This window comes from Sminthopsis crassicaudata, chromosome 5, assembly GCF_048593235.1.
Source record: "Sminthopsis crassicaudata isolate SCR6 chromosome 5, ASM4859323v1, whole genome shotgun sequence".
Lineage (NCBI taxonomy): Eukaryota > Metazoa > Chordata > Mammalia > Dasyuromorphia > Dasyuridae > Sminthopsis > Sminthopsis crassicaudata.
Window position 1 is genome coordinate 188,626,921 of NC_133621.1, and position 19,734 is coordinate 188,646,654.

Below are 19,734 nucleotides of genomic sequence, written 5' to 3' on the forward strand. Positions count from 1 at the left end.
TTTTAAAAATACTTGTGAGTACAAGTTCAGGCTTTCAATCTGAATATCTCTACTTCCTTTTACAACCTCTCCTGTAATATGGTTTCTAGATTTTTTTTTTTACCTCCGATTACTTTTCAGTTCGTCAATATCTCTCTTAAAACATGGCACCCCAAATTAACTCATTTTTTTTCACAATGCAATTCAATATAAAAAATTCAATACCTATTTTATGTAAAACCCTCCACTAAAATCCTATCTAATTGCATCATTATTATATAAATGATCTCAGGTACTGAAGACTATGCCAACCAAGCTGTCCACTCACATATAACACTGAAAAGTTGGAGCCTAAGTATAGGTTCTAAGTGTGTCATCTGAGAACCCTTCTGTGAAGAGGCTTATTCCCTTCAAAAAGTTGGCTGTGTTAAGTAGGTAGTTTGTGCAACAAGCAACTCTAAGGAATCCCGGGAATTGGTGGAGAGAATGTCTCCACCAATGCTCTGTATTAGAAGCACTATGTTAAAACTACTAGAAAAGATGAGTAGATAAATAAAACCTGTTTTCTAACTTTAAATCTTATAAGGAAATATTTAGCTAAGTAACTATGACAAAACAGATGTATATAAGTACACAGTGCTAGGAGTGCTAATTTCTTACTACTGAAAACATAGGGAAGAAAATAGTGGCATTTTTGTTCCTACATTATCCTGTTCTTATTTTCTTTATTAATAAGTTATATATTTAATATATATAATATGTATTATTATATATATTTATTATGCTATTGCTCACATCAGTGAGCAAAAATGCATTTATATACTTTCCTATGATTGAATTACATTTCATCTCTCCATTCATTACTTAATCCTTTCTCCTAGCTTTAAATTGATTTACCCACCCCTTTACAATCAGTATTCTCCCATAGGCAAGATACTTAATTCCTACATTTCTCTTCACTCAATAATGCAGATAATTCCTTAAAAATGTGTTTCTCAAAACTGAAAGTTTAAGATTGAAAAAAGACTGAAATATTTATATGTTCAAAAGACTGACATGTACAACTGAAACATACAAAAATCACCTCAGAACATTCAAAAAATACTACAAAAGGGCAATATATATGATCACGACAAGGCCACATGTGCCTACAGTACTTTGACCTCCAGTCTTTGAGTTGTCAGTATTATACAGAATAACAAGCATCCCATTGCATTCTCTGTCACGGTCTAGAGACCTGGAGCTTCAGGATGAAATTAACTTTTTTTTTTTTTTTTTTTTTTTTTTTTTGCTGTGAAGTCTCAAATATGATAGTTCTAGAGCATAACGTCAAGTAAATTAAAACTCCTATCTAAAATAATTCCTCTCCCTCTACTCATCCTTCTCACAGTGATATATTTAATTTTTGGCCAATCTGGTAATGGTATCTTAGGTGTATCTTATTGCAATCATTAATAAGGAAAAATTATGAATGAGGGAATGAGATAAAACTCACACACTATTACAGATAAAAGCACATATAAAAACTATACTAATCTCATCAATTTTATTAGGAACATTTGAAATATAAAAAGTATGCTTCTGAACTGTTCTATTTCTTACTAAATAGAATTACACCAAATCATAAAATTTCATATTTCCACATACACCAATGGATGTCACTCTACATGAGAATATAATCACAGAATGATGTAGTGCCTTAAATTGACTTTTTATTACAATATGTAAAATGTATATATGCACACTCAGTTTATACATGTACTCCACAGTAAGAATGAGTTAGTTAATCCTGACTAAGTCATGGTGACATTTTATGAAACTACACAATTATTCCTATTCTAAGCATAATCCCTATCCCAAGCATAATGCAACAATTTAAATTATATGTATATCCAGAAACATATGTGTGTGTTTAAATATTAAAACAGGCAAACTATCCTAAAAAAATATATAATTACCAAAATAATCATTGATGATCCTCGTATTTTCCGAAAAAAAAAAAAAAAAAAAAATACCCTTGGTGAAAAGCAGGGTCCAAAAATTTTTAAGGATAGCTTAATACTGCAAAAAAGAAATTTTTCTGTATAAACCAGATACACAACTTCAGTTATAAAAACATCAAAAGCTCAAATAAGTCTTCCAGGTCAGCCATATTGAGCATAAAAAACTCATGTGGTTCATATTTGTGCACAAACTGAACATTATTAATGGATTGGGGAAAAAAATAATATTTGCCTTTCACATAGTAGTTTACATCTGCTAAGTAACTTTATATCTGACTAAAATACACAAGCCAACAATTACCAAGAAGGCAGCAATGTCAGTAAAGCTCACAAAACATGCACAGTGCAGCCAATAAAATGCAACTGAACTGTCTAGTACGCTTTCTGTGCTGCCAACTATTAAGTCTTCAGCAACTGTGTGGAGAGAAGAATTTCCTACATACGACACTAACAAATGCTATTAAATAAAGAAAGCACAAAACAGATATTTACATACATACATATATGAATGAATTGAAATCAGCTCCTATTCTATACTTTCCATGTCCATATTTGGATGTCAAAATCCTCATTTTCAGATCACTTCTATTCTCAGTACAGAAAGCTGAACTGTAAGTTACACACTCCAAGGAGAAAGTCCATTACGCATGTTATTTGCTGCCTAAACATAGCCAGACTGCAGTTACAGCTAGCCAGGCTGGTAAGAACAATTTACATAAAGGCAACTTTCCTTTCAGGCTAAAATAAAGCTGGATATTGCTAGTAAACCTTCCCCATCTCACCCGAATCTTATCCCCTCTTGCCCCATCCAGACAATGACTGCTTCTAGGAATACAATCTATTCATTTGTCTACTGTTATTCCATATCTAAGTTATAAAAGAAAGTTAACTTATTCAATTACAACCAAAATATGTTTTTTAAAAACTTGATCCAAACAATATGCATTAATTCCTGGGATAGGACAATAATGAAAATTTTTTTTCTAAAACCATGAAAAACAAATTAAACATTTGCAATAAAAATTGCATTTTATTATATCAAGAGAAAAATTCTCTCTACATTTCATTGAAGTCTTTAAAATTAATATAATCCTTAACTAAATAACCATTTGACAAAAACTTCAAATGATAAAATTAATGATTTTTCTATTCTTACAATTACTTGGGTTACATTTAGAAACGAGGTTGCTTTCCTCTTTACCAAATACTACAAAACACATTTAATTTTCATAAGAACTAGGTACAATTTTGCTTATCTTTTTAAATGCAAAATTATATTTTATCATTAATATATTAAATCATATATGTAAAAAGAAAATTTAGACAATCAGATAACTGAATTGAACTTTTGATAATAAATCAAAATTAAGAAATAATAATCTTAGCATTTCTTACTATTTTTAAAAATGATTTTCCTTTTGTGTTGTGAAACCCAACTATAAAGACAAGAGGAGGAAAAGGAAAATTGACTAGGTATTTCATGTTCAATCATAAAAATGATGAATCAAAGAAACCAGTTTTAAGAACTAGGTCTGACAACTCCAAAAGACTTGGGGTGGAAAATGACAATCCACATCCAGACAGAAAACTATAGAGACTGAATGTGGATGGAAGCATAGTATTTTCACCTTTTTGTTTGCTTTTGCTTTTTCAGGATTTTTTTCCTTTTTGGTCTGATTTTTCTTGCACAACATGACAAATATGGAAATAAATTTGGAAGGATTATACAGGTTCAACCTATATGATATTGCTTGTCTTGAGGGGAGGAACAGGATAGGTAGGAAGGGAGAAAAAAATTGGAACATAAAAATCTTACACAGAAATTAATGTTGAAAGCTATCTTTACATGTATTTGGAATAATAAACTATTAAGGGAAAAAAGAACTAAGAAAAAAATAAATTTACTGAAGTATTAAAATTATTTTATTTTTCTAATATATTTATTAAACATGGACACTGGAGTTATAGTCAAAAAAAAGGAAGAACAGTCCCCACCTTCAAAAAGCTTACATTATACTGGGAAATACAACATAGAAACATAATATATGTAATAGAATCATGATATTTCCTGTAAGAGGTAGCACCTGAGCTAAGCCTTGAAGGATGCTAAGGATTCTAGAAGGTAGAGGTAAAGAAAACAATGTTCTCTACCCCAATGTTCTCTACTCTGCTTATATCACAGTGATTTAAGGGAGAATATAAAGCTAAATGACCACCTATCCATGATCATTATTGTTGTTCAGTTATTTCAGTCATGTCTATTTGTAACTGCATTTGGGTTATCTCAGCAAAGATACTGGAGCAGTCTGACTTTCCTTTTCCACCTTATTTTGCTATTGTTGTAGTTCAGTCATATATCATATAAGGTTCTTTTATTTTCCACGATCTCTTGAAGATTGTCCAATTTCACATTCATTGTATCCACAAACTACACATCTTATTCTCTGCTGTCGTTTTCTCCTTTGACTTCAGTGTTTCCCAACATCAGGTTTTTTCCCAATGAATCCAATCTTCTCATTATATGATCAAAATAAGTTTCAGCTTTAGCTTCAGTATTTGGCCTTCCAGTAAATACCCTGATTGATTTCTTTAAGTATTGATTTACTTGACCTCTTTGTTGTCCAAGTGACTTAAAAGTGTTCTCCAGCTTCACAATTCAAAAGTGTCGATTCAAGTACACTCAGCTTTCCTTATAATCCAACCTTCATAATCATACATTACTACTGGAAAAAAAAATAGATTTATATAGTCAAAGCTATTTGCCTGTGAGATGATGTCTCTGCTTTTGGTACACTGTATAGATCTGCCAGAGTTTTCCTTCTAAAGAACAAGCATCTTTTAATTTCAACATTGCAGTTACCATCTGCAGTGACCTTTGAGCCCAAGAATAGAAAACCTAAAACTGCTTTTATTTCTTCTATTTGTCAGGAAGTAACAGGACCAGTTGCCAAGATCTTAGTTTTTTGGTTTATTTGTTTTGTTTAAACTTGAAGCCAGATTTTACATTCTCCTCTTTAACGCTCATCTATGAGTCAGTTCATCGTATTGATGAGGAACTGAGACAAATAGGGTTAAGTGACTTACTAAAAAAAAGTGTCTGAGACTGGATTTGAACTCAGCTCCTCTGAACTGCATGCAGGACTGGCAACTCTACTGTGTCACCTAGTTTCTTTACAAGTTCACGATTCTAATTTATACAGTCCATAAGTAAGGCTAGATGAATTAGCAACAAAAAATGCAAATAATAAAGAAAAATCAAATACTGGCAACCAGACACAGAAATATTCCAATATGATTAAAAATACATTACAGCCACCTTTTTCTTTACTGCACTGTTTCCCTGACAAAAGAATTCACTTTTAGAGTGGTAGAATACTCTTTAAGGTCTTTTCCTTTTCTATGTATGTAATGCATTTGTCCAAGGTTTTGGAATCTTCCGAATATGACTTATAATAAACTGGGAGTCAGGAGAACCTTGGTTCAAATATTTTGATAGCAGTTGTACAACCCTAGGCAAGTCACTTAATCTCTCTCAGAAAACTGTCTAAGGAGTTCCCTCCTATAATTATATTATGAGCTCCCTAAGAACAAAAAAATGTCTAGCTTTATCTACTTGTCTCCTCAGAGCTTAGTAAAGTGCTTAGAGTTAAGTTCTCAATATGTGCTTTTTTTTCATTCCTTTGCACTTTATTTCAATAAAATGCAGGTTGTGATGTTTGCTGCATTTTTATCACAGAGATGTGAAGCTCAAATAAGATACTGGTTTGAAAACCTTGTGGCTAGTCCTACAAACATAGTAATGATAATGTCTTAGTGTTCCTTCTAAAACGTAAGATTCCCTATCATAGTGGAAGAATATCCTTTTCCCATGCAAGTTAGGCTAAGTTTTCTTCAAAAATTGCTGAAACCAAATTTTGTATCTCTTTGTGAGAAATGTAAAGATTAACAGTTCGAATAGAGCAGTAATAAATTGAACCAATTACACCCAGTGAAAGAACTTAGAGATGACTATGAACCACTACACAGAATTCCCAATACCCTTATTTTTGTCTGCCTGCATTTTTAATTTCCTTCACAGGCTAATTGTACACTATTTCAAAGTCTGATTCTTTTTGTACAACAAAATAACTGTGTGGACATGTATACATATATTGTATTTAATTTATATTTTAATATATGTAACATGTATTGGTCAACCTGCCATCTGGGGGAGAGGGTGGGGGAAGGAGGGGAAAAACTGGAACAAAAGGCTTGGCAATTGTCAATGCTGTAAAATTACCCATGCATATATCTTGTAAATAAAAAGCTATAATTTAAAAAATGTAAAGATTAAAGTTGGGGGATAAGAATTCACTATTTAGTAAAAACTGCTGGGAAAACTAGAAAGCAGTATAGCTTATCATTTACCAAGATAATGGATACATGGCCTAGTAATAAAGGGACATACAGGTATATAAGAACATGAAATATGTTAAATATCATACTTATGGACAGAAGAATTTGTAAGTAAACAAGAATTAAAAGAATACTGTAGATGGATAATTTTGATTACATTAAATTTTAAAAACAGTACAAATAAAACTAATGTAGCCAAGTTGGAGAGAAAGCAGAAATTGGAAAAAGATTTTTGTAGACAACTTGTATATAAAAATCTCAAGTATATAGAGAATTTTGCAAATTTCTAAGAATAGAAGTCATTTCCCAATTGATAAATGGTCAAAGGATATGAACAAGCAATTTTTCAATGAAGAAAAACTAGGCATATGAAAATTGCTTTAAATCATTGATTATGAGAAGGAAAGCCCAGAAACTCTCTCTAAAAGCTCCTTAGGAGATTCTCCTTGAACCCTGCCTTTGTGAGATCTGCCCCAGGGAACCAAGATAAAGTGGTTTATCTTGGGGGACTAATTGAAGTTATCTCATTTATCTGGAGATCTAGATTTCACTGACCACTATTGTAGGCTTAAAAGCACTCCCAGTAAGTGGTCTCATCTAGGCCTGGTGGCAGTGACAAGCATTGAGGGAATCTCATTGGGTTGAAACTTCTGTCTCAGATTTCCTTATAAAAACAGCAATTTTAAGCTCAGTCCTTGCAGAGGACCTAATATGCCATGCCAAGGAAACTCTTTCTCCCAGGCATAGTAGCAAACCTCTGCCCGCTGAAATGATATTCTCTTTCAGTGTTACCCTCTCTTTGTCTTTCTCACTTATTTCCCTAACAAGACTCTATACCTCTCTGTCGGAATTTCTCTACTAGAAACTTTACTTCTCTGCCAGGACCTTGCCACTAAGGAATTCAGTCTTTCTATTCATGCATAGCAAAGGCTGACATTCCAATGCCAATAATAAATTTCTTTTTACCAGTCCAGCTTTTTTGGTTCGTAAATTCCTTTACAAAGAACCTCTGTGTCACCAAAAGGGGATTCCCACAATTCCCTATCTTGCACCAAATCCTAAAGGGACTTAGGGGAGCTGAACCTGCCACTAACCTCATCATCTAACTCCCTGACCAACCCTAATCTCATCATTTTGGTTCCCTAACCAGGAACCCCAAAATCTAGACCTCATCAATTAGATAAATGCAAATTAAAATAACTTGAAGACATCATCTCACATCTATCATACTGACTAAAGTGACAAAAAGGGGGAAAAAGATAAGCAATCTGACTTATAAAACTGTGTATTTCCTTTGACCCAGCAATATTACTATTAAGTCTTGAAAAGGGAAAAGAGTTCTCTTTGTGGTGGTAGAGATCTGAAAATCGAAGAGATGCCCATAAATTAGGGAATAGTTAATAAGATGAAATATACTTGTGATGGAATATGAATTTCTTTCTAAAACAAATAAGAAGCATATTGATTTTAGAAAAACATGGAAAAACTTGCATGAAATAATGAAGAGTGAACAAGAAGAATTTTTTAAATCATATATATAAAGTTAATCAAAGAATAAAAAATTGCCTGTATTTGTGCATATGAGGGTTTATTGTGCAACAATACAGAATGAAAACTATAAATAAACTAGCTCTAATATAAAATAGAGCTACAGAAATTTGCATATATGAATATTACTAATAAATTTCAAGAGGAAAAAAATAGAAAAAATTCATATAAATTTAAAATATAATGAATAAAATATGTGGGTATTAATTACCAAAACATCCACTATGCATTCTTTAAAGAAATAAAAGATGACTTTAAAAAACTGAAAACTACTGTACATGGTTAGGCTGTACCAATATTATAAAAATATTATCTAAATTAATATATTAATTTTCAAGGTATGCCAATCAAATTAACAAACAGTTGTCTAAGTAAGTGGATGAAAAAGTAACAAAGGAAGCATAGTTGGCTATGTAAAGGAAGAGTAGGAATAAATGGGACCTACAATTATATCTTAAATTATATCATAATGCAGCACTAAATATTTTGTACTGTTTAAAAATAGAACTCACCAAAACTAATAAACACAATTCAGAAACTGAACACAGTAACAGAATCAATAAATTAACAATACAAAACTATTAGGAACTGGATTCTCTAGAACAAACAAATATCGAAAGCATTTTGTGAGTTATAAGGTTATATAATTACTACTTTATACAAATAATCACTATAAATTCCAAAAAGGTATATTTGGAAATATATAATACATATAAGATGGAAATGTAAACATCACATTATCTAAAAAAAAAAAAAAGTGTGGAGAAAGGAACTAATGCTCACATTTTTAGCTAGGGAAGAATACTTAATAAAAAGGAGAGAAATTATGTTAAATGTAAAAGTCTCCACTTCTCAATTCCCCCCCTCAAAAATTAATCAGAATAGCTATAAGAGAAACTGTAAATTGAAGGGGACACATTGTCATTAAAAGTCTTATTCACAAATATGTGAAATCTGAAATATAGAATGAATTAACCCAATGAGGTCAAAAGCTTTTCTCCAATGATTAAGTGGTAAAAATATGAACAAGTTTTGACTATAAGGAGTGACTCTACAGATAATGTTGTCTTCTGTTTCTTTATGGCCATTTTAATTCTTCATGCAATGTATGATTGGCTGGGATATTAATGTCTAACTATGGCCACTTTCCTCTCACTGATGGAGAAATGAGTTTGTCATATATACCCACTGCAGAACTAGATAAAGTGAGTTTTCCCTCCTAGAAAGTCTTTAAGAAGAGGCTGGATAATTTGTTGGTTATACACCTAGGAGCTTGTTATTGTCCATTACCATGCCCAATGCCACAAAAAAAAAAAAAACCCACTCCAGTTATGCCAGAAAGGTGGGCACATGGGCAGTGAGAAAAGGTTTAGACGATGCTTATATGCAAAAACCAATCTGAGGCCAAAGAGAATGAAAATTCTGCATCACCAACTTCATAAATACGGGTAATTAAAAAAAAACTGCCATACATAAGCACATTCACATCTAAGCTGGTGGCACTTTTTTTTTGTAAGTAGACTTTAAAGTATTCTCTTATAAAACACATTTATAAACTGAAGATAGATACAACAGATCATGTCTGATCAAGCTGAGGTTCACAAGTCTAAGACTAACCAGGCAAAAAAGGGTCTATAAGCTAAGAGATCATTAATATTGTCCAAGGAAAAGACCAAGAAATTTTCTCACATACCTCTTCCCCTCTGTACATAGTAATCTTCTATAAAGTGTATTCAATAAAACTTAATAAACCACTAACCCCCCCAAAAAAAAATCTAAGTAGGCCCTCACTATAGCAAGGCAATTCTACTTCTATCCTTTGATTCTCTACCCCATTAACCACATTTCAAATCTCTTTTCTCCTCAAGTCAAGTCTCTGGTAACAATCCTTTCATACATTTTCAAAGCTGAATAAAGGCTTACCTCATATTTAAATAATGATGTCATTACATAAGAGCTCTAATTTCTCCACTCCTAATCTCCCATCTCTCAGACATTATTTCCCTCCCTCTTCCAGCTTCATCTGTCTCCTGTGATGAGATAACCTTTTTGTCAAGACACCTCTATAAAAATTCATAATTTCATTTCTACCAGCATTCTACAACAGACTACCCCTATTCTCTTATCTCATGCTATCTACTGGTTCCTTTCCTATAACCTATTCTTAAAAACAAAAATATTCCCTTCATCCTATTATTCAAACTAATTATCATCCTACATTTTTCTTCCCTATCTCAAGCCATAATATTTCTACTTTCTTCACTAAAGTCCTTAAAAACATCTCTCTTCCACTTTTCTAATTCTGAAATCATATCAAATCAATATTGTCAATTCTACAGCAAAGAGTGTGTCAACACACTCCTCTGGTTCCATTCACATTCCAAACCAAAATACCTCTCACTGGTCATTACTCCCAAATATATATCATTTCCCTTTTATTTTACTTACTATGTGCTTAGGACATAGTAAATTAGTGAATTTATTCAAATAAAGATTAAATGCTTAACAGAAATTATGTAAATGAGATAATGTAATGAAAAAGGATGCACTGAACTTGATTTCTGTCCAAACCTTCTCTTTCTGTAATTTTATTATTCAAGCTCCTCATTTTAGAGAAGAAACCAGTCTGAATGTTAAGGAATTTACCCAGTGTCACACAATTAATTAATAGCAGATGCAAAACTAAAATTCAGATATTCCCATTCAAAGTTCAGTTTTCTTTCCTTTACACTGTTAGGTTTCATATCAAAATATGTCTTTCTTTTACCGTAATCCTAAACATGTGATCCTTCATCTCTCACAGCAAAATAATTTCTATTCATTTTGTCATTTATTGTTAAATCTTTTTATTATACTTTAACTCAAGTGACTTGACAAAATAATTTTAACTAGACAGGATTTTAGCAAAAAACCAAAAGATTATTCAGTTCTGCATATTCCAGGTAATATACATTTATATGGTAATTACAGGCTAAACACATCAGATAAGTAATCTGAAAGAAAAAAGGCTAGGATAACTGCCCTTCCCCTCAAAAAACCCAGTAAATCAGACCAACAGATTGTACAAATATCACAAAAGTGACCAAATGATATAAGGTTCACTTGTTTGACCCACAGGAAACAATTCCCATTATTCATTAGGGAGCTCTTAAATATACTACATGCACAGGCCAATAAAGCAGACAAATTTTTTGTTTTAAACTAGGGATATGTTTGTCATGGAAAATATGTAATTAGAATGAGTTCAAAATTAGTTTTGAAATAGTAATAAAAAACCATTCAGGACACTTTGGATTATGAACTGCAAGTCATTTTAGGCCTTCTTTGAATTATAGTTATAATGCTTTTCTTCATCATTCTGTCAACTAGGATTTTTTTTTACTTTCCCTGTAACTACATGATTCTAATTCATTACAACAGAACTTTAGAATAAGTATTATCACAAGTAATATGATACTTTATAATTTACAAAGCCTTTTACATGAATTATCATATTTGGTCTTTGAAACAAATATGTAAAATAAGTACTACAAATATTAGAGATGATGAAACTAGTAGTCAGAATCCTACAAGTTTTAAAGGAAGAACCTGAACTCAAGCCTGACTGATTTCAAGTTCAGCACACATCATTATTCAATACAAATTATACCATGTTACCTCTTTTATTAAAGATATCAAAGTTTGTATAATTTAGTACAAATTCAATTCAATGTCCCATACCATTTACAACACAGTATAAATAATTACAAGTGACCTTGAGCTAGTCCCCCAAAAGGTTAAATTATGTCCAGTTATACAATTGCCTGCATGGGCTTCAACAAATATTCCCCTGAAAAGCAGGAAAATATTTAATACTTTATAGATTTTCATCAGTGGGTTAAGATAAAAGTATTTGTAATTAACTGCATATGGTTGCTAGAATCTTATAAATGTTTCAATATGTCATAAACTTCTTAAGTGACAGAATATTGAAAGTCAGGGACATGAGACAAAATTTTGCATTCACTAAAATAGTAGAACCTGAGAGGTTAGATAATAGATGGAACTACATGGCCACTAAAGTCCCTTCAAATTCTAAAATTTCTGACTCCATGATAAAGTAATAATTTTCAGCTGTTCAGAAAACTGGAATTACTAATATTAAAAGTAATATTACAGTAAAATTGATCATATAAATATTCAAAAGAACAAGATAATATTTTTATTCCAATTATTTCTTTTAAATAATGCATATATAAAGATCTAGGAAAATTAATGTCTACATAAAAATAAATTTAAAGCAAACTAAAATTTTAATTCAAAGTTTACATAATGATAGCTTCAATTTTTTAAGCGTATAATTTGAAAATACTAATGATTTCAACTATGTCTCATTATTAAGGAGTAATAAGGATTCTTCAAAATCCAAAAGAATCATTTCAAACTTTAAGAACCACATATGCCACATGTCTGATTTTAGACCTATTTTAATAAGGTTTTTATGTAAATCAAGGAAGTAGAAAGATCAGGGGATAAAAGGCCATGGGTTCGAATCCCAGCTTATTTACTTACTACTTATATGATCTCTAGGCCTCAGCTGCACTTGTAAAAGGAGAAGGTTGTATTAAATAATCTTTAAAGTCCATTCTAATTTTAACCTCATAATTCAATGAAATATATAAAGCTAATTAAAATGGAAGATTAAGACGTTTATTCAATCCCAAATAATGAGTCGATAATTAACCTAGAAAAAAAAAAGATTCTTAAATGTCAAAAGGGCTTATTCTTATTTGTGAATATCATGTATCTATCATTTACTCCATGTCCTTCCAAAATCTTTCCAAGTTTTTAAAATGTTTTTATTTTCTAAATCCCAAAGCTAGACACACACACACACACACACACACACAAGCAGCAGAAAAATAAAACAGTTACTAGGGCCCAAGAAAATGTGAGTAACTTTTAAATTCAAGGTCATGATCTAAATGTCAACTAAATTTTAAAACTAGAATAAAATATTAATTTTTAGAGGTGGCAGGAGTAAGAGAAAATCACAATGGGAGAAGGAATGGAATAAAAGATAGAAAATGAACAGTCTATAACTAAGTAGTATACTTCTCATAGACTAAACATTTAAGCATAGACCTTTAAATCACTAAAAGCAATGACTTTTTTCCAAAGACAGAGAAACCTTTTTACTGTTCTTCAAAATCTAAGACTTAAAGTCTTGTATTTCTATAATAAAATCTTTAGAAAGTCAGCTTGGCTTAAATCACTTTAGGAAAAAAACAACTCAAATGATTCAATTTGTTAAAAGATTTAAAAAGTAATTAACATACAAGAAGTCCTAGCACAAACTAAATATTAACTTACTCAATCAAGAGCAGAAAAGCACTGTTAGTGTGTCTGAGTGAAACAATTTAAGATAATGAAAATTTATTTCTGATCTGAGAATTTTTAAAGAATTTAACCTTTGACCTCATTAATTTATATTGAGATTTTTATAAGCATTAAGGCTCTATGAGTAATTATTAATGCTAACTTATCAAGAGAACCTATTCTTTTATAAAATTTTGGTTCTATAAATTAAACAAAATTCAAATATGTTGGTAAGAATTAATTTTCCAAACAAGAATATTGTAAATGGCTTCTTACCTCTAGTTCCCGATGCATGTGACTACAAAAGATTTGCTTATTAGCATACATTCAAGCTAAACTGCTACAGAGAACATTCAAGCAGCCATTTTGAGACACTGCACTGTCTCAGTTGCACTGAAATGTAATTAAGATGGCTGCAATGTGCACTCCAGAACAAGCTCACAGTGAAAAATCAGCAATGTATCAAACAAAGCACCTCCCACTTTGTCAGCCTGCAGGAAACTGAATAAGCATTGAGACAACAGCTAATGCATAAACTGCAACAAACAATGCAGCTTCTGAGAACATAACAATAAAACACAGAAGGCAGGAAGCCAGTTTTGTAATGTAACGTCTGTGAATCAGGATATGCAATACAGACTTCAGATACTTCCAGATCCCAGATAGCATAACTCCATGTCATATATTAACAGTTACAGAGAAAGAGCCAAATCACACAGAGTAGGTAAATATTAGGGAATACTTTTCAAAGAAAAATCTACATTTCAGTCCAGAAAAAAAAACAAAAAACAAACAAAACATTGCTCACAGCCATTTCATTTTTCATATATTTTCACAATATTGCCAATCTCGAAATTTTAGCTTTCAAATGGTGTTGTTTTAAAGCTATAAAAACCAAAATTCATTGTTTCTAGGAAAACAATAAAATGCTTGGAAATCTTATACAACCCGAGCAACAAAACATGCAAATTTTTGCAAATATACAAAATACTTTGTAGAATATAAAGGCAAATTGTGAGATTCATAAATTATTTTGAATAGTCAGAAGTGAAAACATGCTGAGAACTAGCAAAGTTAATGAAGCTTATTTTAACTACTTAGTTGAAAAAAGTTTTTCTTTGTAAAACAATTATTGCATAAAAGCTGTTCTTGGGGTATCTGTAATTCTTTCTCCCTAAAATGGAGAAAGACATAAAGAAGTAAATGTATCCCTGGATAGAAGGATGAGCAGTCACCATTTTCCTTTGGAAGCAAAGGTAAGAGAGTAGCCCATGTCTTAAACCTTTTATGTCCCACTGTCTTAGGTGAATGAATCCATTTAAAGACATAAAGAAACAACATATAGCTAACACATTTTAAGAAACATTTTGGGAAACACAAAGATGGAGGGTAATATACTATTATGTAAATGGACTATATTAATAAACAGAGAGAGACCTGGCTATGAATCCCTGTGCGACTTTGGGCAAATTATTTAATGATTCTTTTTCTTTTTCCTCAGCTGCAAATGAAAATACTAGAGTAGATGATCTCCCTCTGAATTCCCTTCTTGCTCTAAAATCCTAGGATCCCTTCCCTACCAATCAGACACTTTCTTGTGATAGTCACTATCCATCTATTGGGGGGGACGAGGGAGGGATAAGGAGGTTGGGAGAGAGCTCTGATGAGAGGTAAAGGTAAGATATGATTACAAATCCAACACATACTATGAATAAAAAAGGCTTTCTTCTAAGAGATCAAGAGGTCACATTATTTCAGTTTTATACACATTCTTTAAAGTTTTAGAGTAAACTATGTTCATGATATGGTGGCAGGCCTGCTAACTTAAGAAATCTATTTAGTAGAGCTTTTCCAGAATATTTTATCCACAATATCATAAATTACCAGATATTTTAACATATCTCACTCTTCTTCAGCAAATAATTTTCCAATGCGAATTGGAAAAGCAAGGTTGGTTGAGGGAAGGCCATGATGACTGGTGAAACAACTGACCCCACTGAAGCATCTGCAGTTGTGATATAGCAAAGCACCAGGGGCTGCTGACTTCCACTGTGGGATCACAACTAGGGACAATGGACCAAAGATGCAGAGAGGCTATTTTGATTTGTCACAACGAAAATTTCACAACAATTAAGAACTGTCTAAAAATGTAATGACCTATGTCTGGAGGTAGTAAATTGTCCAATACAAGAGTTCTTCAAGCTCAAGATGGCTTACCATGGCAATAAATCCAGCATTATAGATCAGGTATAGGTAAAGTACACAACCACAGCATAAAGTGAGGAATATAATATTACTTTATAATAAACATACATTTTTAAAATATTAGGAAAATCTGCTTTCTGTGTTGCTGAGGTTTAAATACCTGACTGGTATTAATTTGTAATGCAGTGTGTCATGATACAGACTTTTGGTTCATACTTGGGATGCTATTTTCAAACTTTGCCTAAGGCACAATAATCAAAACTATACATTCTTAAGGGTCGAAGGAATCTTAAAGGTAATTTATTCCAACCCATACCTGAACAAGAATTCCTTTTACAGTACATATCTACATATCCTGGATCAAGGAACTAGGGCTGTTTATTTAGCCTTAAGGGAAAAATCAGAATAGATAGGAGGGGAAATAGATTTACAATTGCCTAAACTAAAAATAAATTTAGGGTTATATCCAAGAGGGATAAAAATTATTCTATTTGGAAATGTATGGTAGGAACAAGATCAAAAGAAGTTAAAGGATAAGATTTTTGACTCACTCTAAGGAAGACTTAACTATATTCTCTACTCAAAAAATAGAATGGATTTTATCATCAATTAGTGCCTCCTCATCAGAAGTGTTGAAGTTGAGACAAAAAAGTACACTGGAAGATATATCTGTTCACTTCACTTCTGACAATCTATGATATACAATGACAATGAGAAATAGCACTGATATCAACAGAATGTCATCTCCTAAATGACCCAAATCACCACCATATTTAGGCATCACATCTATGAAAAATATTTAGCAGGCTACAATTTAGGCACTTCATACATTTTTAATTCCACTAAGGAAATTCATATAATTTGGATAATATCCGTATTTACTGGATCCATTATTTTCCAGTAACCATTCTACCCAGAATCCTAATAGTTTATTCTATTACCAAGCTTATAATTTATTAATTTCATTAACTATTTAATTTTTAAATTTTAACATTTAAAAACATTTAAGAGAACTTAAAAATCTTACTCAGAAGGTTCTCCCTTACTTAACAATAATGGCTTTATTGATTTAAGCATATTAAATATAACCAGAAAATTAAATACTTATCCTTTGGTAAAACATTCTAAAATCAATTCTTCTTAAAAAAAAAAAAATTGATCAGAAAGATCTGTAATCATTCACAATTGTTCAAAGAGTACTGCTAGATAAAGCAGTAATCATTATCATTCAATAAACTTTTATTGGGGCAGCTAGGTGGCTCAGTGGATAGAGCACCAGCCTTGAATTTAGGAGGACCTGAGTTCAAATCTGGTCTCAGACATTTAACACGTCCTAGCTGTGTGACCCTGGGCAAGTCACTTAACCCCAGCCTGGGGGGGGGGGGGGGGGACTTTTATTGAGGATCTACCATGTCCCAGACACTATGCAAAGCACTAGGGATACAAAAAGAGGCAAAAGTATTATTAATTTTAGTTATTGTAAATACTGAAATGTTTTCAGAATAAGACAAATGAGAAACTCCTAAAATAAAGCTAGAACAGCTAGCTAGCTATATGTCAGTTCCCATCAGACATTAATTATCACAAGGAGTTCCTGAATCCAAGTATATATCAATCATCTAAGTATATATCATCAACTAAATATGAATTGATTCAATATAATAAACATGTTTATGGTTTTCTAGAAGTATATAGATGCTGGTGTAATAGAAATTAAAATCATAATTTATATAACATTAAAATTTAGAAAGAGCTTTATGTGTTATCTCAATTGATTTAGTTAGCAAAAGCTTTTGATAATTTATTTTATAAATCAATATATATAAATCATGAAACATTTAATTTTTTGGACCATAACAAGTTATTTATATGTATTTTTTAAAAAAACCCACAAGTAGGGAATTTCAGCACCATATTTGGACACAATTCTATTCATTGTTAAAGCTCAATATGGTAAGGAATGTGCTTGTTTTATGATAAATTATCGTTACTGGGCCCAAAGTGTAGAACCACTATTCTACACTGAGTGTAGCTCACTCATTCCTTTATGGAAAAATCTATTTTGCTCCATGATGTTATCTATTTATTTATTTTAGATTCCTAAAACCACCTTTTTTCTCAAACCAGATTCTGGTCACCAATATCATTCCTTACGTTTTTTGTTAGTTAACAAGGATTAGGGTAATAATTTTTGAAGTCTGTATCAAAAATTAATATATATTTGTTCAAGAAAACTTTTGATTGTCTAGGAATAAAGAAGGTAGAAACTTAGTATGGTTGAAAGATCTCCATAAACATAAATTAACTGGCTTGACTGTTTGCCAATAGCTAATTAAGTGTTAAACAACAAAACTAAAAACCAGATTTTCAAAAAGCTCATTATAAAACTACAACAGTACCTTGAAGTCTTCTAAGACTTTAGATGTAACAACATAGTACCTAAAAGTACATTTCAATTAGTTATCTAAACTATCTGAGAATTATAATTTATTCTACTTTGATACTAATCAACAATAAATTATTTACCTACCTTGCTTTGATAACTTTTATATTTCCTTTTGTTTAATTTCTTTGTTGAGATTTACTGAAAATTTTCTAGTTGTCCAAATACATCTTCTTTTTATTCTTACCGAGAAAGCAAATTTCAACTTAGTGGGAATTGATTTAAACTGTTTTTATCCTCACTTGGTCTACCAACCAAAATTCTTTTAAAAAAGCAAACAAATTATTTCTTCTACCTCTTCTCCCATAAGGAAGACAGAAGTAGGTGAAGATGTATCAAGTTGTGATGATTATGTCTAGGTCAAATATGAAATAAAGCAAGAAAAAATTAATGAGAAACAATAGCATATTGGTTAGAAAAGCTCACATCATTCTGGATTTTCTTTTAAAAGTTTTTTTGTTGTGAATTTGCTTATTTTGTATTATGATCAGATAATAATCCCCATGCTCAAATGTAAAGACAAGATGCACTGTAAAAAGGATAATAATAATTCAACAAACTATATTGGAACTGGGACAACATTTTATTATTTTTTTTATTATAACTTTTTTATTGACAGAACATATGCCTGGGTAATATTTTACAACATAATCCCTTGCACTCACTTCTGTTCCGACTTTTCCTTCCCTCCTTCTACCCCTTCCCCCAGATGGCAGGCAGTCTTATACTTGTTAAATATGTTATAGTATATCCTAGATGCAATATATGTGTGCAGAACCTAACAGTTCTCTTGTTGCACAAGAATAATTGGATTCAGAAGGTAAAAATAACCTAGGAAGAAAAACAAAAATGCAAAAAGTTCACACTCATTTCCTAGTGATGAACAACATTTTAAATAAATGTTACCAAACTCAGTGAAATAAAAGGTTTCAAAACAGAGACTTAGCAAAAGTCAAAACTATATGCGAACAGTATGAAGTATACAGGACCGCTCTACCATCTAGTCTGCTCTAAGGACTGTCTTTAAGATGCTTTCAATTAGCTTAAGATGCTTTCAATGAGTTCTAATGAGATTAATACTTTAATTACAAAATGCTATCAAACTATCATTTTGTCTACCAACAAAATAGTAGAATATTACACAAGAAAGAAAAATAGCAAAATAACACATCCTGGGACAATTTCTCTTTGAACTCCATCAAACAGAGAACTGGTCAACTAGAAGATAGATATTTACAAATTTCCTTAATCTGATTTGAGATAACAGGTAGAGGTGAAATCAAATTTAAAAGGCCACTCACTCCATGGCTAAATCATTTCCAAAAAGGCATCTTAAATAATCAGTTTGGTGTTCCCAAACCAAAATAAGTGGCTCACAATCCCCAGCTTCCTTTGTTTCAATTCCTTTAGTTCTTCCTTCTCCCTCCTCCCCCAAAAAAGTTTCTTGTAGCAACTTTCCCTTTCCTTCTTTCTAGCAAAGGTTTGAATGAAGCCTATAACCTTCTCCCATCTCTGTCTAAGCCTGTCTCAGATGATAAAAAGCACTAGGATAAAACCTCTAGGCTACAGAGCAATAAGAAAATAACCACAAAAATAAAACCATGACAAAAATATTTTAACCTTCTAAATTTACTCATATTTGATTCAACTCAATTATTAGTTAAATGTTCATTATATAGCATATTCTGTCTAGAGGAAATTTAATAGGTAGATAGTTTTATTATTTTTTTATGTACATAGTTCTATTATTAGGAATCTTTCAGTCAGGAAAACATGGCCTGACTATATGTGTTAAGAAAATCT

At 31.5% G+C, this 19,734-nt stretch overlaps 1 protein-coding gene across 7 annotated transcripts in view; it reads right to left on the reverse strand.

Moving 5' to 3' along the window:
- Nucleotides 1–19,734, reverse strand: part of ATF7IP (activating transcription factor 7 interacting protein) — a 130,638-nt gene that overhangs the window by 100,777 nt on the left and 10,127 nt on the right. The window contains exon 1 of one of the 7 annotated variants that reach the window (XM_074269109.1): nt 13,560–13,706. The exons of 3 other annotated variants lie outside the window; for them this stretch is intronic. In XM_074269109.1, coding sequence (XP_074125210.1) covers nt 13,560–13,610 — 51 coding nt within the window. In that variant the 5' untranslated portion in view covers nt 13,611–13,706. Of the gene's footprint in view, nt 1–13,559; nt 13,707–19,734 lie in introns of those variants that run through there. 3 more of the 7 variants (XM_074269108.1, XM_074269114.1, XM_074269115.1) reach the window with 3 other exon arrangements.